This window comes from Eupeodes corollae, chromosome 3, assembly GCF_945859685.1.
Source record: "Eupeodes corollae chromosome 3, idEupCoro1.1, whole genome shotgun sequence".
Classification (NCBI taxonomy): domain Eukaryota; kingdom Metazoa; phylum Arthropoda; class Insecta; order Diptera; family Syrphidae; genus Eupeodes; species Eupeodes corollae.
Window position 1 is genome coordinate 80,639,013 of NC_079149.1, and position 24,813 is coordinate 80,663,825.

At 33.7% G+C, this 24,813-nt stretch overlaps 1 protein-coding gene across 1 annotated transcript; it reads left to right on the top strand.

Moving 5' to 3' along the window:
* The first annotated feature begins 485 nt into the window (after positions 1–485).
* LOC129950638 (focal adhesion kinase 1) lies at positions 486–21,877 on the top strand. Its single transcript, XM_056062566.1, has 19 exons — positions 486–830; positions 3,663–3,766; positions 3,827–4,254; positions 4,330–4,601; positions 4,671–4,780; positions 11,561–11,841; positions 12,728–13,022; positions 13,089–13,346; positions 13,412–13,544; positions 13,599–13,731; positions 13,801–13,942; positions 14,003–14,207; positions 14,267–14,400; positions 14,468–15,996; positions 17,455–17,541; positions 17,612–17,707; positions 20,569–21,041; positions 21,114–21,224; positions 21,286–21,877. Exons 2-19 carry the CDS (start codon positions 3,703–3,705, stop codon positions 21,875–21,877), a joined length of 5,343 nt encoding a protein of 1,780 aa, XP_055918541.1. The 5' UTR covers positions 486–830; positions 3,663–3,702.
* Positions 21,878–24,813: the final 2,936 nt, after the last annotated feature.

Consider the following 24,813-nt stretch of genomic DNA (forward strand, 5'->3'; position numbering starts at 1 on the left):
TCATATATTAATAAATTTAAGAAAACTAATTTATTCGTCGCGAACAAAATTTTAGTTGATACGAACTGTCAAACTTTATTCGCGTTCCACATTTTCCACACTCGCAACGAATAAAATGCTCATGTAAATAGTGCTTATAAACACAAGAAACACAATTCATTATTTATTCTCAGCTAGCAATCAAATTAGCTTTGCATTTCTTTTCATCCATTTTAAATTGTGCGATACAGAATTCTTGAGAAATCGTATCATAAAAATTCTGTTCTCAAATTTCTGACAGCTGAAGCAAGAAATGTTGTTTATATTTTTGAGGGTACGGACAATTCTTAGATCATAAATTTATAAACTGGCCAAATACCATATCTGTCAATTATTTTTGTGAGAATGAACCCATCCGAAAATGAATTTTGGACTGAGTTTTCAGAAGTTAGTTTTTGAACGTGCCCATTTATACATAATGTATCCCTGAAGTCCGAATATTTTTGCGGATGATGTATTGATGACAGTGGTGTCCCCGCCTATTATGGTAAACTTTAATTAATTAAAAAGTTAAATGTTTTTTCTAACAATTATCGGGATGTGAATGTGAAACTAAAAAAGAAATGTGCAAACAATTTCAATTTGGAAACTATACTTTCAGTCAACACCAGTTTTATTAATTGCTGGTTTCTTATTTATTAAAATGCAACATCATGTTATCGATTGGGAAAATAATAATTTATGTGAATGGATAAATAGTATAGAGAACAGGCATCCCCACATCAAAATAAAAACAAGTTCAGTCAAATATTAATATAATATCCATAAATCTATAACAATCTCTCATAAAGGTGAGTGGTTATTGTATATGGAGCATTGTATTAAATTTTCATAAAAGGTAATCGCCCTAAAATATACATTTCTTCAGTATTCTCAATTGAAAGTATTAAAATTTTATTTAACATAAATTGAACTATCATTCCAAAGAACACTATGTAATTCGTTTTAATTTGATTATTTAACAAACTAAGAGCAGACGTAGAAAATATTTCTATATTTTGTATAGGAGGAAATGGTTTTGCAATCCACCTGTCAAGGGAAACTTATTTGCAACGAACCAAGTAAACTTTATATGGACTTTTGTAATAATTAAGTGACCAACCAACTGGAAAGTATAGAAAAACAATAGTTATATAGAAATAGAGATTATAACTTTCAATTTAATCGTTTTGGTATATTTTTAAAATTGCAGTGTTCTGTTAATATTGTTTATTGACATTCAACCCATGTGTTATCTCCTTTTGAGTCCTTGATTTGATTCTTATTTCTGTAATCTGAATAATTTGACGCTATCAATCCTCTGTCGCCTAGTGGTTCGTCGAACTTTGTCATTGTGAATTATCATTTCATTCTTTCAATATCTAGTATTTTGCAAGCGTATTAAAAATAGAAAAAGAGTGATGTGCAAATAGTTTAAAGTAGAAATGTAAATCAGTATTTTTCCGTAGATAAAATACCTAAAAATTAAGTTCAGGATTAGTTATCAAAAAAGTCAGTTTATCGATTTGGTATTGTTTTTATCTTATCAAAAATATTCAGCTATTCTCAGCGCAATATGGTAAACATGCTTATTTGTTATATTTGAACTGCTATAAATTCCCAAATATTTTCACATTATGTGGGCGGTTGGGTTACTCAACACCTCTAGAAAGTGAAAAGGTAGATTTGGAGTAACAGCAATGGGTTTTCCAACTAATCTTAAGCTTGTCTTCTAAAGTGAATATATTTACCGGAGCTTTTCATCTCTCTTTTTGTAGCATAAAATCTGTTCAAAAGAAATTTTGCGTAGCAAAAGAGTCGTTTCATCTCCTTTTGGAATCTCCTATCCACAACTCCTGATTATATTAATTGTTTCCTAAGTATTCTTACCTTTTTGTATCATTTTCTAGGCTCACGTTAATTCTACCTCTTTGGATGTGGAACTGCAACACAATTAAGAAACTGGGTTAAATAGAATGATTCAATTATCCAATGATGTAGCGATACCTCCATGCCAATATTTATAAGTAGCAATTGCATCAAGGAAACAGAACATCCAGATATTCTCGGTAAGGGTATCTCCAACCACCTCATCTGGGAGAATGATCACATTCGCCTTGTTGTCAAAAATGTTGCAATGCGTTTGCATTTGAGACGATGCAAACGTATACACGTCCAAAGCTTGAGCATAACTCCCATTTCTAACCTGGTGCTTTCGCAAACTACTTAAACATCTTGGACCGTATTCAGAGAAGATAATATAAAATAACTGGTGCAACATCATTGTCTCATTTGAATAATATTCACACACCTTGTTAACAAACTCTGCTCTAACTGCATTCCTTCTCTTAGACAGTTTAAGCGTAACTATTATTTGTGTTTGTTATTTTAATTCATAAAGTGAAGTTCAAAGCTCGATTTGTATGCTAATGTTTTGCTGCTTTACCACGCCCTGTCTTTTTCTGTTATTGCAACGTTCAATATCTTCACGCTGGCATAAAACGGATAAAAGAGACTTGAATTTGCAATAATTAATTGAAAAATAAACTCTTTTAAAGCCTATAGCTTACGCAGCTTAATACTCAGTATCCTTCTTACACATATTTACAGCTTGACTTATGTTACATTTATTTTATAGTTTTCTCTACGATTAACTTAACCTTATTTAAACATTTGACAATTAAGTAAACTTAACTCAGATTCGAATAAAAATATAAGATCTTTTTTTATTTCGTCAAATTTCATGTTTGCTGAAATCCAATTGTTTTAGTTAGTATTTACAATGATTAGTTTTTATAACTTACAGATTAAATATTCAATTTGAATCCATCGACAAATCTCTAAGACATGATGTAAGCTTATAATGGCATAGAAAATCATCACCCACAAAATGTATTTTCAATGTTTGGTAACAAGAAAAAGTCGTTGTTTATATCAAAAGCCGTGATATGTCTACAAAAATTAAGTTTTTTCAATTAGTTTTTAATGCTATGACGAAGAATGATTGAACCTTTTTTAGTTTTCCTTATTTTACCGAAAAACAATTGTTTTTACAGCATTTCAAGTTGATCGTTCTACGTTCCTCAAATAGTAGGGCAACGATATGTCCAATTTTGCCAAATAATCAAGCCATCATTAATTAAAAACAAAAATAGACATGAAGAAATTTAGTTGGGTTTAGTTCATCTTCAAAAACTGCAGACACAGTGGACTGCTGTTTAGTTTCAAGCTTAATGTCAAATATTCATGATTGGTCACCTGTGATGATATTGTATTCGCCTTTTGAGTCATCACAATTGAACTTCTTTGGATCAATAGTTTCAAGTCCTTTTTTTGTTAGTCATATTATTGCTTAAACTTGACTTCATTCTAGCTTTTTATGAAAACAAAGCTTTAATCCTGCTGTGAGAATAATAAGTCCTACTCGTATGCTAAATTGACCTGATCATAGTAATTTTTAAAAATGACAACCCTAACTAAAAATTAAGTTTTTAAAATTTGTTTGTTTTTTTTAAGGCAAACTACTTATTAATTATTGGTAAATTTTATTGTTATGTGGAGAAGAATTAAAAGAAAAATATATATTATTGTACTTTACGCATTTAATAAATTTGAATTTTCTTTGTCTGTTAAACTATATAAAGGTTCACTTACTAGACGAAGGCCTCATTAGATGAATCAAAAATGTCAGAATCGAACGTTAGCCGATGTCACCCTCTCCACTTTAGTTCAGCTCAACAGAACAGTGGTAAGTTATTTCATAAAAAATAACGTTCCTTTAATTTTCATTAAAACGATTTTATTTAAGGAAAAATAGATACTTTACATGTTTATTTACCAAATAACGGTTTCCGTACAATCAAATTCAATGAACAAGTTGACAATGTACGCAAAATCATTGAGAGCATTGTACAAAACATAGTACCGGGACACAAAGCAAATTCACAAAGCTATGCATTGCGCTTGCGAAATGTTATTACCAAAGAAGTTGTCTGGATATCCAGGGACACACCAATGACTCAAGTTGCAGCTCGAATTTCGAACCCCTCGTGTTCGAATACGGAATGCCCATATAAAACGATGAGTAATCGAAAAAAGGAACAGCAAAAGCCAGATATTGTTGATACGCATATTAATAGCGTTTGGAGAGCCGAACTCAGAGTTCGTTATATTCCAAAAAGCATTAAGGAGTTATATGAAAAGGATAGAATAACCTGCCATTTTTATTTCGATCAAGTAAGTTAAACTCAAATAACTTTTTACTCTAATTGAATAAGCCTTTTATAATGTTTTTTTTTTGAATGTTTTTAGGTAAAACAAGACTACATTAATTCTAGCATTACAACTATTGACCTCGATGTGGCAATTCAATTGTGCTGTTTAGGAATTAGACATTATTTCAGGGATGTTATTAAAGCGGAAGATAAAAAACATCATGTAGACTACATTGACAAAGAGATTGGTTTTAAATCTTTTTTACCACAAGCTGTGATACATAGCACTAAGCAAAAAAATCTTAAGAAATTGATACAAACTGGTTACAAAAAAGTTTACAACTACAGTGATATCGAATATATCCTTAAGTATGTTTATTTTGTCATAATATTCATTCTTAAGAGCATTAATTTTACTTTTACTTATTATTACTTTAGATTTTTTGAACTCTTGCAAACTCAGTACACGTTTGATCAGGAGCAGTTTTCGGTAACTCTAAGTTCGGCGTGGAATATTTCAGGGATATTATACATTGGACCTAATATTGGTAATTTAAATACATTTAAAATAGATCCCTTATTTATCTGAAAGAATCACATTAATACAAAATATTTTTATTTATTTACCTATTTCAATTCAATTCAATTTATTTTGCATTCATTTCACTTATATCTAATTAACAAATATAAAGTTATATAATTAAATGATGGAAACAGAATGCAATAACATCAATCTATAACTATAAAGCTAATGCTGATTGATCTAAGATATAATTTTTAGCTGAGAATAACTTTTTTTATTCAGTAATGAAAAATAATTTATTATTTTATTATAATTTAGTATTTTGTAGGAACCGAGAAGAATCTTTGTTGTGTGTGTATTTATATGTTTATGTATCTATGGTTCTAGGAAGTAAGTCTAAAGAGTAACTCAACATCATGATCTGACGTTTTTAAGATATAAGTTAAAATTACTATTAATTCTGATAGATAAGGGAAGCTGAACAGTTTGGCCGAGGTGGTTAGATAAAAGTTTGTGAATAGTGATCTAAGTGCAAACGAAACATTGAAGAGTGCTAAATTATTTGCTCGTAAGTTAAATACGGACGAATTTCTAGATGGTACATTGCCGCTTTGTATAAAGAATTCTCTCAAAACTTTGAAAACATAAAGATGTCTAAGAGGAAGGATGCGCAGATCCAAAAAAAAGGCCAGCTATGTGTGAATCGATTTCTACCGCATATGATTCGTACGATATGCTTTTGAGCAACCAAGAGGGACTCAAAAGTGTTCATGTAAACACATCCCCAATTAACTATACCGTATTGCAGTTTTGAGTTAACAAGTCCGTAATAAATCATTGACAAAACACTACGTGATGAGTAAGGTTTTAAAAGATACATCTGTCGAATCACTAAAGTCAAGTAGGTTCTTACTTCAATATGACACTTCCAGTTCAGTTTTTTGTCGATGAGTACCCCTAAATATTTAAATGAATCAACATAATTAATTTTAAAACAGGTTTTCGAGCAAAGATTAGAACCTTTGAAATTGTCTCTTCCACAAATATTTAGCGGTAAAGTACATTTTTTACAATCGTATGAATGATAGAAAACTTCTTAGTCATCAAAAGTGTATCCTGATGTCTCAAAATGCATCAGTTTAGTTTTTTCACTCATTATTAGTTGGTGAGCTGCAAACCAGATTCTGAGCATTTGAAGGTCCTCATTCATCCTAACTATACAGTCGAAAGGTGTTTTTTCCGCATAAGTGTAAACGATATCATCAGCAAAAGCTATTTGATTACCGTTAAACCTTTGTTGAAATAGGGAGTTCAACCCCTGAACCCCAAATCAATCAAAGAACAAAGTTTTCTTATACAATAATAGATATCAATATTTCAATATAACTGCAATAATATATACAAAAATAAAAACAGCAATAATATATAAATATATACAAACGTCAAGTAGATCTAAGTACATTTAAAACATACATTTTAAAGGTATCTCTAGTGCAAATTCTAAAAAAGTCCAAACTAGTACTAACTTTGCTTCCCTGATGCAACGAAAAATCGGTTCATTACGACCATAGTTATATCTATGAAATTGCTCGTAAAAAAGAATATTATCTCTAGAATTAAAACCAAGAATATGAATAGATATAAGTGCAAGAGGTTGAGCACATTTAACATGATTATTAAGTATATCTCTAATAAACATTATCGGAAAGTATGCCACCGATTTGCCAAACTCTGCATACCAAATAAGAGACATCTATAGTTTCATACAATGGAATAACAATACCCCAATGAAGTTTATAATGCATAAACCCTGAAATATTTTCTGGATTTTCTCGATTCTTTCAATTGAATTATTATAGTTATAGGGTTGCAAACGAGAGAAACTCAAGCAAAGATCGAACGAGAGAAATATAAAAAGAGTTTTTATGGTATACGGATCTGTGAATTCCTTACTATTTCTTTTGATGAACCCTAACATTTGGTTTGATTTATTTATGATATAGTCAATATAAGGAAGAAAGCTTAGTATCAAGGATAACACCTAAATCTTTCTTTTGTGCTACACGATCCAATATAGAAGAATTTGATACTCGTAAAAAATTAGATAAGTCGTACAAAAGCATGACATTACTTGGCATTTTGAAATATTAAGATAATAAGGAGATATAAGAGAATCTTACTTACTTACTTACTTAAAGTGGCGCTACAGTCCGGGCGGACCTGGGCCTCAACCAACAAGCGTCTCCAGCTAGCTGTCTCCAGTTTCGCACGCCAAGTTGGTAGAGGTCCTCTCCCACCTGGATGCGCCACCTGAGTCGCGGTCTTCCTCTACTGCGCCGTCCCTCGGTATTGGATTCGAAGACCTTCCGGGCTGGAGCGTTGATGTCCATTCGCTCTACATGACCTAGCCATCTAAGCCGTTGGACTTTAATTCTGCTTACTAGGTCAGTGTCGCTGTACAGCCCGTACAGTTCGTCGTTATATCTTCTCTTCCATTCTCCATCTATGCGTATGGGACCAAAAATCACCCGAAGAATTTTTCTCTCGAAGCATCCTAAGACGCTCTCATCTTTCTTTGACATGATCCAGGCCTCAGCGCCATAAATGAGAACCGGGATGATGAGTGTCTTATAGATGGTGATTTTAGATGCTCGAGAGAGGACTTTACTTCTCAATTGCCTTCTAAGTCCAAAGAAGCAGCGATTTGCAAGAGTTATTCTTCGTTTGATTTCAGCGCTGGTGTCGTTGTCTGTATTGATAGCGGTGCCTAGGTAGACAAAGTCCTTAACTACCTCAAAGTTATAGCTGCCCATGGTGACGTTTTGTTCAAGACGTCGTTGTTCAGTGTCGTTTTTTTATGACAGCATATACTTGATCTTGCCCTCATTGACCACTAAACCCATCCTCTTCTTCCAATTCTCAAAAACGCTCCACTGACATCACGCTTTGATCTACCAATTATGTCAATATCATCTGCGTATCCGAGTAATTGGATGGACCTTTGGAAGATTGTGTCTCTAGTGTTGACGGTTGAGTTTTGCACAATTCTTTCCAGAACGATGTTGAAGAAGTCGCATGACAGTGCATCGCCTTGTCTAAAACCTTTTTTGACATCAAATGAATCGGTAAGATCTTTTCCGACCATTGTCATTCTGCACAAACGGGTAAGTTTGACAGGGATGCCAAAACTAGACATTGCTCGGTAGAGCTCTTCCCTATAGATGCTGTCATACGCGGCTTTAAAATCGATAAATAGATGGTGGGTATCGATTTGAAGCTCCTGGGTTTTTTCCAAGATCTGCTGCAGTGTGAATATTTGGTCGATAGTGGACTTTCCTGGTCTGAAGCCACACTGATAAGGACCAATCAGGTTGTTGACGAATGGCTTCAGACGTTCACATAATACGACAGAGAGGATCTTATAAGCAATGTTAAGGAGACTGATGCCTCTGTAGTTGGCGCAGTTTAGAGGGTCTCCTTTCTTATGTATCGGGCACACTATGCTAAGATTCCACTCATCGGGCATGCTTTCTTCCGACCATATTTTGCAGATGAGTTGGTGCATGCTCCGTACCAAGTCATCGCCTGCTGCTTTGAATAGCTCGGCAGGGATGCCGTCAGCTCCACCAGCTTTGTTTGACTTAAGTTTAGATATAGCTATCTTCACTTCATCAAGGTCGGGTAGGCGGAATTGTTGATCTGCGTCGCCGAGGTTGAGTGGTTCTATATAATTTGGAGAAGTGATCTTTCCATATTCTCAGCATCGACTGCGGTTCTACTACGATGTTCCCCTGATCGTCTTTACAGGCTTCGGTTCGTGGCTGGTACCCTTGATAGGTTTTTTTTACCTTTAGTTAAAATTTACGAACCTCATTCCTGTTGTGACATCCCTCTATCTCCTTGATCGCGCGCTTTTCATGCTCTCTTTTTTTCCGTCTAAGAAGCCGGTGTTCCTCTCTCCTCTTCTGCTCGTAGAGCTCGCGAGCAGCTCTAGTCCTTTTGTGCAGCGCCGTTTTGTATGCCTCTTGTTTCGCTGCGTGCGCTTGCCGGCATTCATCGTCAAACCAGGGGTTTCGCTGTGGTGGCCGTGTGAAACCTAGCACTTCAGAGGTGGCATCTCTGATGGCTGCAAGGCAATATTGACACTGGTTTTCAATGCTTAATGCAGGAAGCATAGGACTGCTTAAGATGTTATTAGAAACACGATCGGAAAAGGACATGGCAGTCTCTTGCTATTGTAGCCGTCTAACGTCGAATCTTCTCACAGTACTTCCTTGTTTTGGCTTGGATCGGGATATCCGTAGCCTTACTTTGGCTACAACGAGGTAGTGGTCCGAGTCAATGTTGGCCTCTCGGAATGTTCGGATATCCTGGATACTGGAGAAGTGTCGTGCGTCGATCGCAATGTGGTCAATCTGGTTGACGGTTGATTGATCAGGAGATGTCTATGTCCCCTTGTGGATATTAAGATGCGTGAACTGCGTACTAGCTACCAGAACGTCTCGCCCCGCAGCGAAATCGACAAGCCTGAATCCGTTGTCGGAGGTAGTGTTGTGCATGCTGTATCTCCCGATTATGCCACCAAGGACGTCTTCTTTCTTCTTCTTCTTCTTCTTTGAACATCTATAAGAGAATCTGCCAATTTATTTAAGTCATCATTTAATAAAACACAATCATCACAACATTTAATACAACGATATAATTTAAGGTCGTCCGCAAAAAGAAGACACTGAGAATTTTGAAAAATGTTGGGAATATCGTTTACAAAAAGCAGGAATATTAAAGGGCCCAAGTGGCTACCCTGAGGGAAACCAGATGGAACCAATATTTGATTAGAGTTATATTCGTCAATCTTAACGACTTAAGTTTGACTATAAGATTCAAAATTATTAATTATATAGTTAGTCATTAATGTAATGTAAAAATCAATTGAAAAGTGAGCTTGTCACCGACTAATTTCTCAAATAACTTAGGAAGAGCAGATATTTTGCTGATTATTCTATAATTTTTAATTTCTTGAGATCCAAATTTAAAAATTGGTGTAATATAAGGCAGTTTCCAACGTTCTAAAAATTCACCTTTCGAGAGCGATAGGTTGAAAATGGCTGTCAATGGAATAGCTAAAGATGAGGCATATTTATAGAAGAAACTCTTGGTATACAAACAAACTCCACTATTAGTTTTAAGTTGGGCTTGGGAATTAGCTGCAGATAAGTCTATTGATTGGGTTATGACCTCATGTTTCATAGTTTTGAATTCCTCTGTAAAATTGGAATCTTCTGAGTATTTAGACCAGCAATGACCAATATAATTACCAATGTCAGTGGGATCTGAGAGTGGGCCTTTTGGTGAACTAAGGTGGTTGATGGCTAGTGAAGTGGGATTGCCAGTTAAAGAACGGATGCTACTCCATATTTTCCCTGGTGAGGTTTCTGGACTTATTTTTGACGTAAAGTCCTCTAAGCTTTTTGCTTTCGCGATTTTAAGCTGTCTTCTGAACTTTGAATTAGCTTTTTTGAAGGCAATCACATTTTCTTGATTTGTTTGTTTTTTGAATTTCTTCCAGGCTGTCATTTTGGCTTTGCGAAGTTCAGCTAATTCAGAATTCCAACACGGTGTTGTTCTTTTATGCTGTTTTGGGTATGTCTGAGGTATGGCAGCAGATCTGATTGCTTTTAGGATCAGTACGGCTTTCTTATTAATGTTAGAAGAAGAATGTTTGTCCGTTAGAGATTTAGTAATTTCCATTTTGAATATGGCCCAGTCGGCTGAATCAATTTTGAATTTGGGAATACGGAGAATGAATTTCGTGTGGTGATCAAGTTTAATGGTTGTGATATTTATAATAAATGTATTTACATCTCAAAAGAATTGTATGGCTTTCATTACTCAAAGTGGTTCACGAATAATGGTGCCAAACAAGAGTATCTGCTCAGTACTCTTTTGTTCTCATTCTTCAATAATGACATAGCTTATAAGATACGATATAATTGGACCTTTAACGGCAAATCTTTAGAAATCGCTATCAAATACACTTACTTAGGAGTGAAACTTAATCAGAAGCTTGATTCTTAAAACACTTAAAGAAATTCTTGTCCGAGTATGTTCTGTCGTGGCGTAATGTCTTCCCGAATAAACGGAGTTTGACTAAAATTGCTATTTTACAAAACGAAGAATGCGGATTGGTGGATGGCGAATTGGAAAAAGAAGGCAATCAGTTCCCTTGAGGTGGCTTTCCATGGATACGAACAACCTGATTGATTTAAGGGAATAGTTGTTTCGAGTAATTGGAAAGCTTCATACGTGATGCCTTCAAAACCAACGCCCTTAAAATTTGTTTATAAATATCAAATTAAATCTAAAACTCCCTAAGTTCCATTATTAATCCGGAAGTTTTAAACAATTCCACACCTTATGTAATTGTAGATTCGAAAAGGATTGCTTTTATTTCATGATCATATGTCTCATTTTTCACATCGATGTTCATGTTTTTAAAAAAGAACCCTGTCATTAAAAGAAACAATAAAACTTTTGAACGAAACTGATTGGAAACCCCTCGCCTCATTCTTGAAAGACGTTTATAAGCATATGATGTTGAATATCTCAAAATTTAAATAGTTTTATTTATATATTATTTTATTATTTATTATTTATAAATTTGATAACCGAGCTGACGGTAGTGCCACTGCATATTCATTAAAATGTTAACATGTTACAAACAACGAATCAATAAATGAATTAGTTACTTACTTACTGCATTATATCTAATATTGGTTTTATATATTTTGTTTGTTCTACTTGACAGGAATCTCTTATCTAACTCATCCACAAACGGGACTTACAAAAGTTACTGATTTTCATAATATTGAAAGAATAAAAACTTGCATCTTATCAAAAGACAGTCAACAAATAGATGATTCTCAACAATATTCAACAACAGATCGATTAAAAAATTCACAGAAGTTAGCAAACAATGACAAATCTGCTAAGAAAGAGAACTGCAATTGTAGAGATATTAAAACACAGTTAAAAATGAAAACCAGTAGTAACGAGGAAGAATTAGTTATAAATTGTGTTGGACTTAATGTAAGTAAATAAACTTCGTCATGTATCAAATCATGTTCAAAAATCTTGAAAACCATACATTTTGTTTGTACAACTAAAATACACGTGCATACAGGGGCGTGGTTATTTCCTTATCTGAAACTCTCGCAACTGAGAGGCTATTAATAGTAGAGCGTTGGTTTATGGCTTGTTCGAAAGCACCTTATCTAAGGTTCTTCTAGTTCAGTGGACAAAGCAAGAGCTCGCGTTCTTCGTGGAGGCTACTTTTTTTCATTCTTTCGATCGTCGCAATTCAGCGTGCTTTCAGAATCCATTTCAATATCGCATCTGCAGGTCGGGTTTGTTTGTGAGTGGACACGTTCAGGGATACCGGTGGTGTGTAGAAGAAGAAGAAGTCGCACAATGAGACGAATTCTTCAATTCAAAATGAAATGGGGGGAAGTGTGGTTTCAACAAGATGGAGCGACAGCTCGCACGACAAGAAAGTCAATAAATATTTTATTTGAACACTTCCCCGAACGGCTCATCTCTCTAAGAGGAGATCTTCAGTGGCCAGCATGATCTCCAGATTTAGCCCCATGTAATTTTTCCTGTGGGCCCAACTTAAATCGTTGGTATACACTGATAGTCGAAAGACCCTTGTCATCTTAAAAATAATATTCGTGCTGCTATCGCCGACATAAGCACAGATATGCTGGAAAAAGTGGAAAACAATTTAAAATTCCGACTATCTTAGTGCATTGCTGAGAACGGTGGCCCCCTTCGAGATGTCGTGTTATTATTTTGTAAAATAAGAAAGTAACCACGCCCCACACTGTATATGTACTTTCTTCAATTTGTATTCTTGAATATTTACTGTACCTCAAATCATAATATAAATTTAATATAATATACATTTTTATTACAGACTGCAGATAGTATAGCAGATTTAGTCGATGGCTATTGCAGTTTAGTGAACAATAGTGATATTTCCCTTTGGGATCGTTCCAACGCGTCTGGAAATAGTAGTAGTACTAAAAACTCCCTAGAAAGATCTAAAATTGTTTTGTCCAAAGACAATGATGCGTCAAATGTTGCTAATCTTAAGCCCGGCAATACAAGCACTAAACAAATTGACCAGCAAAAGAGTATACCAAAATTAAGTGATGATTATGCTGAAATTGGTTTGGTTGATGAAGAAGGAGATTACTCTACACCTGCAGGTATTTTAAAATTTAATTAATATTTCTCAACAATTGCGCTAATGGTAAATATTAAAAATATTTAAGTTCGAAATTATGAACTGGATAGATCGCAAATTGTGCTCAACGAAATCATTGGAGTCGGACAGTTCGGAGACGTTCACATAGGAACTTATTACATTAAAGACAAACCAAGTCGAGAAAAAAGTAGTACAAATGGAAATGACGAAAATGGGGCAAACAATACTCAGACTGATAACAAGGCTGGTGCAATTCAAGTAGCGGTTAAGACCTGTAAAGCGGATGATGATCTAACTAAAACCGAAAAATTTCTTCAAGAAGCTTGTAAGCATTATTTTATTTATGTGCATTGTATTTTGGGACACTTTTAATTCTTTTTTTCTGGTTAGATATAATGCAAAAGTTTGACCATCCTCATATAATACGCCTCATAGGCATATGTAGCAGCGCTCCCATTTGGATTGTCATGGAGCTAGCTAAGCATGGTGAACTTCGAGCATTTCTAAAATCAAATACTGAAAAGTAAGCGATGAAATTTTCTAGTTGGTTGTTTTCTAAATTTTGTATCTGTTACAGGCTTAAACGAGGTTTTCTTCTTTTGTATTGCTATCAACTTTCGACTGCCCTTAGCTACTTAGAATCGAAAAAATTTGTTCATAGAGATATTGCAGCAAGAAATGTACTAGTCAGCACTCCAACGTGCATTAAGGTTTCAAATTTTGAATGCTTTAATTTATTTATTTAATACATTTGTGTATATTTTGATTTGGTTTTAAAGTTAGCGGATTTTGGACTTTCCCGTTGGGTTTCAGATCAATCTTATTATCATTCAAGCATGTACATGCTCCCTATAAAATGGATGGCACCGGAATCTATTAATTTCCGGCGTTTTACAACAGCTAGTGACGTCTGGATGTTTGGTAAATTGTCTCTATTGTTTAATCGCTTAATCCTAAGTAATTTGGCGTTTTTTTTGGCAGGTGTCTGTGTATGGGAGATCCTTATGTTGGGTGTAAAACCATTCCAAGGAATAAAAAATAATGATGTGATATTAAAACTAGACAATGGCGAACGATTACCATTGCCTAATAACTGTCCCCCCCGTTTGTATTCCCTTATGTCCCAATGTTGGTCATATGAACCTCTGAAGCGACCTAATTTCAAGAGCATCAAAGAAATTTTATAGTATGTTAAAAAATATACCAAAACTGTTCAATATATTTTCAATAAATTATGGTTTTTAGTGAAATTTTAGTCGAAGAAAAATTGAGTGACTCTGAAACGATGCGTAGAGAAAATAGAAGAGTAGCGGCTATGTCGTGGGGTGCAAGCGAAAATGCACCACCACCAAAACCTACCCGAAATACTCCTGGAAATGGTATTACATATACTTTGTGTTTTATATTATTTTTTAATTTGATTAAAAAACAAATCACTTTGTATAGATTTTTTGATGCCAGCAGTAGAAGAGGATCAAGGAGCTCCATTAACATATATAATTGCCCAAAACTCAACCGTCCTTGCTCGCCTTATGATGGAAAACGAAAACCGCAGCATCAACCCGTCTTGCTACACCACACCAGCATCGGTATTTAATACTTTAGCAGTAGATGTAGATAAAGCTAAGACTAAAATAACAAATAACATAAATCCGACTGAATTATCTCTCAAAACGACAAAAATCCCTGCTTCAGAACTCCAAAAATTGGATCCCATTATTGACGAAAATATACCAGTTCTAAAATCCCATCCAACAATATCAGATAGCTTAGGAACTGATAACTTACCCATGTTTAGATCTAACACTCTTGACTCACACTTAAGCTCCTCCTCTTCATTGTCCCCAATGTGTGATACTAGTGCTTCTAACATTTCTAATTCTACTGACAAACACATGCATGATCAAAAAAAAATTATGATCGAATTAAAAAATAATCATTGTAATAAAGAACCGCAAATGTTTGCAACACAACATTTAAAAAATTGTGAAACTAATAATTATCAGCAGTATTATGATCACCAGTCTATGATTCATCAGTATGTATTAGACCAAAAACAACAGCATTATAAAATTAAACCGCTGCAATCATCTAAGATATGCTCGCTCATTCGTGAGACTAGTCCTTCTAGCACATTCGATTCCAATCAAAGTCTTAATACATCTGAAAATTTCGAGAGACAAGCTCGTACATTTTACGGCAGTCTTGAAAGAAATCAACAAGTGCTTAAATCGGTACAGCAAATCTGTATGCGACCAAAAGGTGGCAGCTTGGAACGAAACCAATCTATAGCAGACGTAAAAAATATATTTCGTAATCGTATCTTCCGCGGTGGCAGTCTTGAAAGAAATCAACAGATGAACAATCATCGTTCGGGAAGTCTGGAAGGCAACCCTTCTTACCATATGTATCGCCCGCCAATGGGAACTACTCTAGAATCAGAACAAGAAGGCATATATGACTTTGGTGGAGCAAATGTAAAAAGTTGTGCACCACCTACAATGAAAACAGTTACAGTTCCGTCCCAAGGTGGAGGCATCTTGCAACAATTTGATAACGAACAATCCCTTCAGCACGAGGCTTCAACGACTAGTCAACATTCTTCTGCTTCGTCTTATATACATCAGCCAACGCAACCTTCGCACATGCATTATGTCCAAGGAAAGGGCAATATGAACTGTGCTCAGTCTCCTCAAAACAAAATGTACACATCAATGATGCCTGCTAATAGCTATATGAGATCCTCTGAAGGTTATCAAACTAACTCAGTGCCCCAGCCAAGTTCTTTGCCTATATTGCCAGAAAACAAACTTGTAGATGGCTCTGTTTCATGTCCCTATATGATACCAAATACTCTGCAGCGAAACCAAAAAAGAAATCGTCATTACTACGAAGCTGGTCCTGGTGAAACAATTGCTTTTGAATCTGGACATAATCACCAAGAGTGTTATGTTCCCAAAGATGAATGCATGCAGGTTTGCACATATCTAGCTGATTACAATTACATTTTGTTTTCTTCAATTTTGAATTTGTTTATTTTTCGATTTCGTGATTGAGTTTTTTTGATCTTTTTGGTTGGTATTCTTTTTTTCGTTTGTTTCCATTTTATAGTATTGTTGTTTAATCTGTTCCCCTCCCTTTTTATTTGTATAATATAAAATAGAGAAACATTTTTATTTAAAATTGGTACACACTTCGTTGTTGAAAGTGATTGATTTAAATAATAAAATGACTTAGAATTTACAAACATTTCCAAAGGGCATACGAATAGTAACAGGAAAACTAGTTTTTTTTACATTTAATATTCATGGATTTGTTTCCTCATTGCAAAAGGCATCTCCCAAAAATAAATAAATGTTTTCTTAAAGGAGAAACTTTCACTAAGAACCCAAGTTCACAACAACAAAACTAGTCTATCATTGCTATTGATATATACATAAAGCTTGCATTGCGAGGACCTCAACCAGCCAACTGCGGTGGTATGGTGCATCGGCTGCATAAGCTGTTCTCAATGAATACGGTAGAAAAGTTTTTCAATTAATTCGAACGGACCACAAATAAAGGAATCTTTTGATCGGTTGACTACCGTGAAACATACGTTATTCTAGTCTTGTGGTAGCACAATCAAGTTGTTGTTGTATAAAAGATTACTTATGTTATGAGTTGGATTTAAACTTAAAACTTCCAATATGATACACACCTCACAGAATATAAATTTTTACTACTACCACTATATCAAGAGGTAAAACACCATTAAACTGAAAACTCAAACAGCTTATCGCTTCCTGCGCAAGTGCAGACGGTTCTTGTAGCCCTTCCAATACCAAGTGAGCTCTTGCCAGCCGATGTATGACATCGATGGATGACATCAAAGTATTTGTAAGAAGCATCCTGGGCAACCCAGTAGGAGTTGAGTACCCTCAATCCACCGAGTCTGCGACTGACACGTTCCTCAGTAATAGATTGCAGGCAACGGGAAGGCTTCAATTCGTGTACCCATGGCTCTTGGGCTTACCGTAGGTGCAACCCTTTGGCACTGGACGGTTACGACCTCCACGACGCACACGGATTCTGTAGATGACGAATCCTTGTTTGTTCTTGTAGCCCAGACGACGTGCCTTATCGGGACGAGTCGACCTTGCCGACTGGTGCAATTTTGTCAATTGACGGTATTGCCAAAAGCGAATACGAAGCAAATAGCGCATAACATCGCTCTGAAGTGTTAAATTTGTATCAAGATTATTTTTTTTTATTTTTATTGTTTTTAAATCACAGATACCATTTATGTTTTGTTATTGTACATATAACGTTAAATTGTTTAAAATGAAAGAATTTCTAATTATTATTTATTTTTGTAACTGCATGTCGTTTTGTTTCAATATTATTTTTGTTTTTAATATATTTTTTACTGATCTGAGCTAATTTTTTTGTAGGTACCAGTCACAAGGGATGTTAATAGAGATCAACGTATTGAAAATGAGGTCGAAAATGAATGGTTTACACAAGATGAGCACTTATCGGTACGGTATATTAGTCAAAACACCAAGGCAGATGTAAAATTATATAATTTTATTAAAAATTTCCTTTTAGAAATTCATTCAAGAAGACATTGATAAAAAACTTCTTAAACAGCAAATTGAAAGTGAAATTGATAGCAAGTGGCTTATTCAAGAAGAAAATGTTTTGGTAAGTATGCAAACAGTGAAACTCTACTATTATAAGGTTAACGAATTTAAAATGCCAATAATGTCGTGTTTTAAGTTTCACTATTAAATCGATAAATTCAATTCCATCGATGTAACCTTTCAATTTTATTCTACATATATTAATAAAAAATAACTAATTTATTGGTTAAAAAACTCTTCCATCTAGCTTGGTCCCTAGCTTTTCAATTCTTTCCAGTTTCTTCCGTTTAAAATTTCTAATGTTTCCATTATTGTAAAACGTTCCTTTCCTTGATATGCAAGTCTTAGGTGTTTGAAGATTAGACAAATGCTTATAAAATGAAAATTGTCTTCTTTGGCCTTCATATTGCACAGTGTGCAAAATTGGTCGGGTGCACCATTGTATGGACTGCCGTTAAGGTAGATGAGCTCACATCTCGATTCAAACAGTAGTGATATTTCTGCGTAGATAAGGTTATGCTGAAAGTTGTTGTTACTGGAGAGGTGATAATTTAATTGTGAATATATAATTATGCTTTTAGATTGTCTTGATTCTGTTTGTTTTTTTAAGGAGTCTAGGTTTCTGAAGTTCCAGTCTAAATTGACGTTGTAATAAGAGGCAATGTTATGCCATTTCATCATCCACTAGTCGATGTTTCTTTGTTCGTAGTGCAGCAATTTTTTCGTTAGACGAGTATCAGAATGTGAAGCAATTTTTAAAATGTAGCTGCTTGAAACTTAAGGGTATTAGTAAAAATCTAAGGCAACCCTGTTTCAAGATATAATGCATAATTTGGGGTGTTTACCCTGTTTCAAGATATAATGTATTATTTGGGGTGTTTCTTACACTTCAAATTCATCTATTCCCCAAATTTGAGCAGCATAACAGAGCGTTCATTTTACTAGATAGATAGATGATGACGGTTAATCATCAATTGCAGGTTTTCAGGTGATTCCAATAGTAAAACTAGTCATCCGCATACAAAAGCACATTAACATTAGTATCAGCAATATGAATTCCACCGGGTATACATGAGACTATGTCATTTATATAGAGCGAAATTAATAGAGCACTTACAGGCATCCTTGTTTAACTCCTTTCAGAACTTACATTTTGTCGTAAGAACTGCTTGTGACAGCTTGTATAAAAGTGCATTCCGGTTAACAAGCTCAAACGCTGCTTTTAAATCAAAGAAAAATGAGTAAACTTTCTTTTTCCTAGCTTGAAATGTTTTTATTATTGAAGTGAGACAAAATATTTGGTCAACAGCTGTGTAATTTTTTCTGAAACCGGCTTGAAGCTCCGTAAGAATTTCATGATTGTTAACCGAATTTTCAAGCCTGCTCACAAGTATACCGCAAAAATGTTAGCCATCGTAGTTATGAATGAGATTCCCCGGTAGTTTTCAGGGTTATTAGAATCACACTTTTTATGTATTGGAAATATCGCATTTTTTGAATGAGTTTGGTATTGTAGCTGTTGTTAATATCGTATTTAAAAGGTGCTTTAAATTGTTGTTCAAGGTTGGGCAGGCGTCTTTGAAAAATTCATACGGTATACCGTCTTTTTTTGCTTTAAATATAACTTTTTTGATTTCATTAAGTGTTATTTCTAAATCTAGAATTTCGTCCAAGACTAAAGGTTCTGCATATGCGAATGATAAATTTGATTTGTTGAAAACTAACCCTTTGAAGTGCAAGGCGAGATCATTTGCGGATATAGTTGCACCTATCACGAAGTTGGACCTTTTTATTTTCTTGGCTGTTTTCCAAAACTATTTTGAGTTTTTAATGAGGCCTTGCGATCGTACCTGGTTCTTTTGAAATTCAACTTTTTTGAGGAAGCATTGTCTTTTATACACAGCATTTGATTCTAAATACAATCTCTTCAGTTCTTCTGTGTAGCATTTGCGTAGAGAATGTAAAAAAGCGAATGATTTCTGCCTTGCTTTAACACATTAATAATCAAACCATTTCTGTTTAAATTTAACTGAGGGAGTATGATTGTGGTTTTGTGAGGAGCTTCGTATGCTTGATGTTACCGCATTTGAGAATTTTTCTGTGAAATTAAGGTTTGCAGGAATTTCGGACAGATGTTTATTTAATTTGTTTTGATAAGAAAATAATTCATTACAGTTCCATTTAAGTTTCGGTAGAAGTTTAAGTTCTTTTTGTCGAGTTACAATTTCATTAGTCCACTTCAACACTACGGGCATATGGTCGGAGTATGTTTTGCACTGTACTTCAAAAAATGTAACTAAGTCTATCCAGTCACCATTTACTGCCCCATAGTCAATCGTTGATTTACCCTGTCCTCCAACAAAAGTATAGTTCCCTTCATAATCTCCGTTTGTGCATCCATTTAAGATGATGCAATCGTACATTTGCAGCAAGTCTAAGAGGTTTTCCCCATTTGTTTTACAAACATCATCCTTTGATATCCTGAAGGATGATGGTATTTGCGGGTTGTTCATTGAATTTGATGTTGTAATTTGTGTATTGCATGTTCGGGCGTTAAAATCTCCAATTACCAAAACGCTTTCACAGGACAGTTGACACATAACGTTGCTCAATTTTTAAAGTCTTCGTCCCACTTATTCCAATTGATGTACACAGGCTATATGAACATGTTCTTTTTTTTTTTTTAATTCTGACTACTGTTACTTCTTCATATTGAACAAATACTTGAGGAGGTTCCTGATAGTATCATTACTTCTTCTCCCCATAATATTAAAAAATTGTTCAACTGATCCTCTAGAGATTTGTTGTTGTTTTTTTTTAAAGCGATTGCAAAACGACAAACGTAATAGAATTTATTAAATTGATTGTAATAGTAATTCATTTGATTCTCACATTTCAATTTTTTTAATTTTTACATTGTAGAAAAAACGACTCAGTCTTATTAACTCAAATGCAGAATCTGGCACTTATGGGCATGATGATGATAACAACACTTCACATACAAATTGGTCTCAAAATTCAAATAGCCTAAATAGGTTATCTAGACCGAGTTCACCAGGCTTAAATTCAGGAACTCAGCATTCAAACACCTCGCCGGGAATAACAGAACGAAGGACCGGTGCAATATCATCTTTAGGTGAAGTTGATGAAGACAAAAATAAAGTTCCTCCATCTACAAACAATAAAAAATCACCACAAATTACTGATCGTACAAATGATGAGGTTTATGCGGCAACAACAAGTGTTGTTAGAGCAATAATGGCATTATCACAAGGAGTTGAAAAGGCCTGTGCTGCAGAATACTTAGATTTAGTAAGATATGTTGGAATTGAACTTCGAAACCTTCTAGTTTCGGTCGATAAATTATCCACTCAATTTCCACCACAAGTTCACAAGTAAGCCAATCTCAAGAAAAGCTTTAGGTTAGTTGAAATGATTATTAATTCTATATATATTTATATTTTTAGAGAAGTTGAAATGGCGCATCAAGTTTTATCTAAGGACATGCATGAGCTGGTATCAGCAATGCGCTTGGCTCAGCAATATAATGAAACCACTTTAGATGTGGAATATAGAAAGTAATATATATATATAGATGTATATAAATTTTTTTTGTATTTATACCTTAATTTATTTCAGGAGCATGCTCTCAGCAGCCCATGTTTTAGCAATGGATGCTAAGAATTTACTGGACGTCATTGATTCAATACGAATACGATATTCAGTTGTAAACAAATGCCATACAAAACCACAATCTTTGTTCCAAAGCAATAATACATCATCAGATGAGACAACCCAAAACGATGTTTCACAATCTCAAAACTACCAGTGTTCTCCAGGTTTTTCATTACAAGCTTCCCATACAAATGAAGAAGGTTACCAAATAATGTCAAAAGAGACCTATGAAAACAGTATTGGCGCTTACAATCGAACACCTGTCCAGACTTCCAATTCATCTTCTATAAGTTGCTCTGGAATTTATGACAACGATTGCATTATCAATGAGCATGTTAAAGACATAGAACCAAATATTACCAAATCTGCTTCCAATGAGTATGACACATCGACTGATATAGGAGCTCGCTTTTCAGATAAATCTATAGAAAGTTTTGAAATTGAAAATAAATCCAAAGAACCCCCTGATGAATCGCTTAAAATTGTGGAGGAAAATACACATTTGTACTGTAATCTATCAATAGCCTCTGGAACGGAGCAGCTTGTTCACAACTAATGTATAAAATTAATTCATATTTATTTTAAACCAACAGCAAATAAGTTTAATTCAATTGCAAAACAAATTTGATATAAACTTAATCGTAAAGACCCAAATATTATAAATTCTCACTTTAGAACTATGTATGACCATAAAATGAATATTAATTAAAGGAATGTTTTTCTTTTTCTATCAGCTATATTGTCTCTATAAATATAAGACATATAAGTTTGGGTTGGTTACTATTTAATGGGTTTCGTTCAAAGTATCAATACATATTCTAGAGACACTGGATATAAAAGCAGAGAGCACAAATCGCCGATTTATTCATACTCCATTAAATTTTTGGATTTTTGGTTTGTTTATATTCCTAAGATTTCTGAGAATTTTTGTCAGTTTGAGCGAAGGAATAAAATAAAAACAGAATTTATCAGTTTCAAGTTAAATGAGATTTCTATTTCTGTTCTCCTTATTTAAATTGTGCAATCATAAAAAATGGAGAATTTGTTTGAAATTCAAAAGTGAAAGCCAATTTGCCTCTCCCTTTTATACCCATGATATTCTAAATGAATGTGAGATTGGTTGAAAAGGATTTGCTATTTTATTAAGTAAATATTTGATATTACATATATAAAATATTCTGTATTTTGGTTAATATTGTTTGAGTTTATTGTAATTTGATAAAAAAAACAAAAATGAGTGCAAAAGCATTATAACTGATTGGCTCGAGTCTTTGTTATTGACGATATACTCGTAGTTTTACTCTTAATACTTAAAACATTCGCAAATTTGAGGCGATTATAATAAAATATCAACCCGTTATCTATTTCAACGATTACTAGATAATAAAACTGCTTACTTAAATGTCCTTCATATCCCCCGCTATGCTATAATTTTTAACTATTTGTATTAATTTCACAAAAATGTACACTGTAAACGTATTATTATGTATATTATTTAATATGTAACACGGAGTGTGTAAGTTAGGAATAATGTTTATATAGCAAAAAATATTTAGCAATAATGTTCAATACAATGTACCAGCGGATTTTTTTAAATTTCACGCTGATTAGTTGAAAAATAAAACCAACCATGTCAGTCCATATATAAATAATTGTGTCCGTACACATCCTCCCATTTTTAATCGGTTTTATTACAAAAACAGAATAAAATATTTAATTAATTTAAAAGTTAAAGTATTTTTTGCAATATTTAATAATTTTTGTGTACATTTCTTAACTTTAATCCTGGTAAAAAAGTTATTAAAATTTTGTGTTCAATCTTCAAAACTGAATTGATTTTTTGGTCACTTTTCTATCGAACATTGTATACAGCTTAATTGTACCGTCTGAAAAGTAAAAAACACTGCTAAATGCTTAGTTAAAATATAAACTTTTAGTTCAATTTATTTAATAAATCCCAAATTAAAGCAAAACTCTAAAAAGTCATGCTGAAAATAAACATATTTATTATCAAACTTACTGTTATAATATTTACCAAATAAATAATAACGGGTAGTACCCGTGGCATGATGGTTAGTGCGTTGGACTGTCATGCAAGGGGTCTTGGGTTCAATCCCTGCCTGTGCTACCTTAATTTAAAAAATTAATTTTCGCAAGAGGCAGTATTGCGAGGAATTGACAATTCCTTCAAGAGTAATTCTTGTCATGAAAAAGTGCTTTCTCAAATTAGCCGTTCGGATTCGGCCTTAAATTGTAGGTCCCTTCCATTCCTGACAGTAGTACTCGCACACAGGAATGGTTGAGAGTTATAAGTCACTAGGCCCTGGTTCACAACGGACTGTTGCGCCACCCCATTTGAAATAAAAAATAATGTATACAAAATAAATCACTTTATAACAAAATAATGCAATCACTTACATTAATACATGAACTGCCATGGATGGTTTACTTTATTTTTGAGGTAAAGTCCAGAAATTCTTAAAAATTCGACTGTGTTGTTAATTGAGGAGTAAGCGCTTCATGACATGCTAAAGTCGCTACCGCGATAGTATTTTCTAAGTCAAATTGTACGAACAAAAAAAATATTATAATAAAAATTAAAAAATTTAGAAAATTCGTTTTACTCAAATTTTCCGTTAAGATCTTCACTTAAAAATACATTTTTAGGATGTATAGGTTAAGATGGGTTATATTCAGGCCTATCACGAATCCAAGCAAACTTTTACGAATTTTTTTTTTAGGTATTCGTAAAAGTTTCTGATTACGAAAGAATTTGTAATAGGTCCGATTGCTTAAAGCAAAAATTGTCTTTAAATGTTTTTGTTGTTGAAATAATGTCATGAAAATGAGAAAGTTTTACACCTAATTTTTACCCATATAGTTACGCGTAACTAATTGTAATTAGTTTAATCTCATATTGATATATGTACATATATGAAAGGGCCAAGAAGGACTTTTATAATAAATTATGTATAATTAAAAGGGCTATTAAAATGTCTAGGTCGCATTCCAATCACAAGGACTTGCTTCTAGAAAAGCTACGATGAGAATGCCCCAATTCTCATCGTTTCACTTTTCTCTAGACGAAAATTATTTATTGTTTTTGTTTCATTTACAAACAATCCTTAACGACGCTTTTAAAGCTCATCGATCTGCTAATAACAAATTTACAAAGTGTTAATTTTGAATATCTTTATCTATCACGGCCATCCTGCAATATGCAGCGCTCTCGATGCATTTTATAAGTTTTGGTTCTTATACACAAAACCAATCATTTCAAATTTATAAATTTACAATGTATTTTGATTTCGATTTAATATGTCAAACAGTTATATTGAATCAACATTAAGGATAATATGTAATTTTAAACATCATTTTAGTACAACAAAAAAAATAATCAACATTTAACAATAAAAAAAAGTAACAATTATAATTTTTCAGCAATTTTAATCAAAAAAATTAAATTAAATTGAGTTCAGGTATAATCATCAC

Coding starts and splice junctions, on each gene's coding strand:
- LOC129950638 (XM_056062566.1), top strand. CDS start 3,703: ATGTCAGAATCGAACGTTAGCCGATGTCACCCTCTCCACTTTAGTTCA. Junction 15,997..17,454: donor CCAAAGATGAATGCATGCAG/GTTTGCACATAT, acceptor ATTTTTTTGTAG/GTACCAGTCACAAGGGATGT. Junction 21,225..21,285: donor TTAGATGTGGAATATAGAAA/GTAATATATATA, acceptor AATTTATTTCAG/GAGCATGCTCTCAGCAGCCC.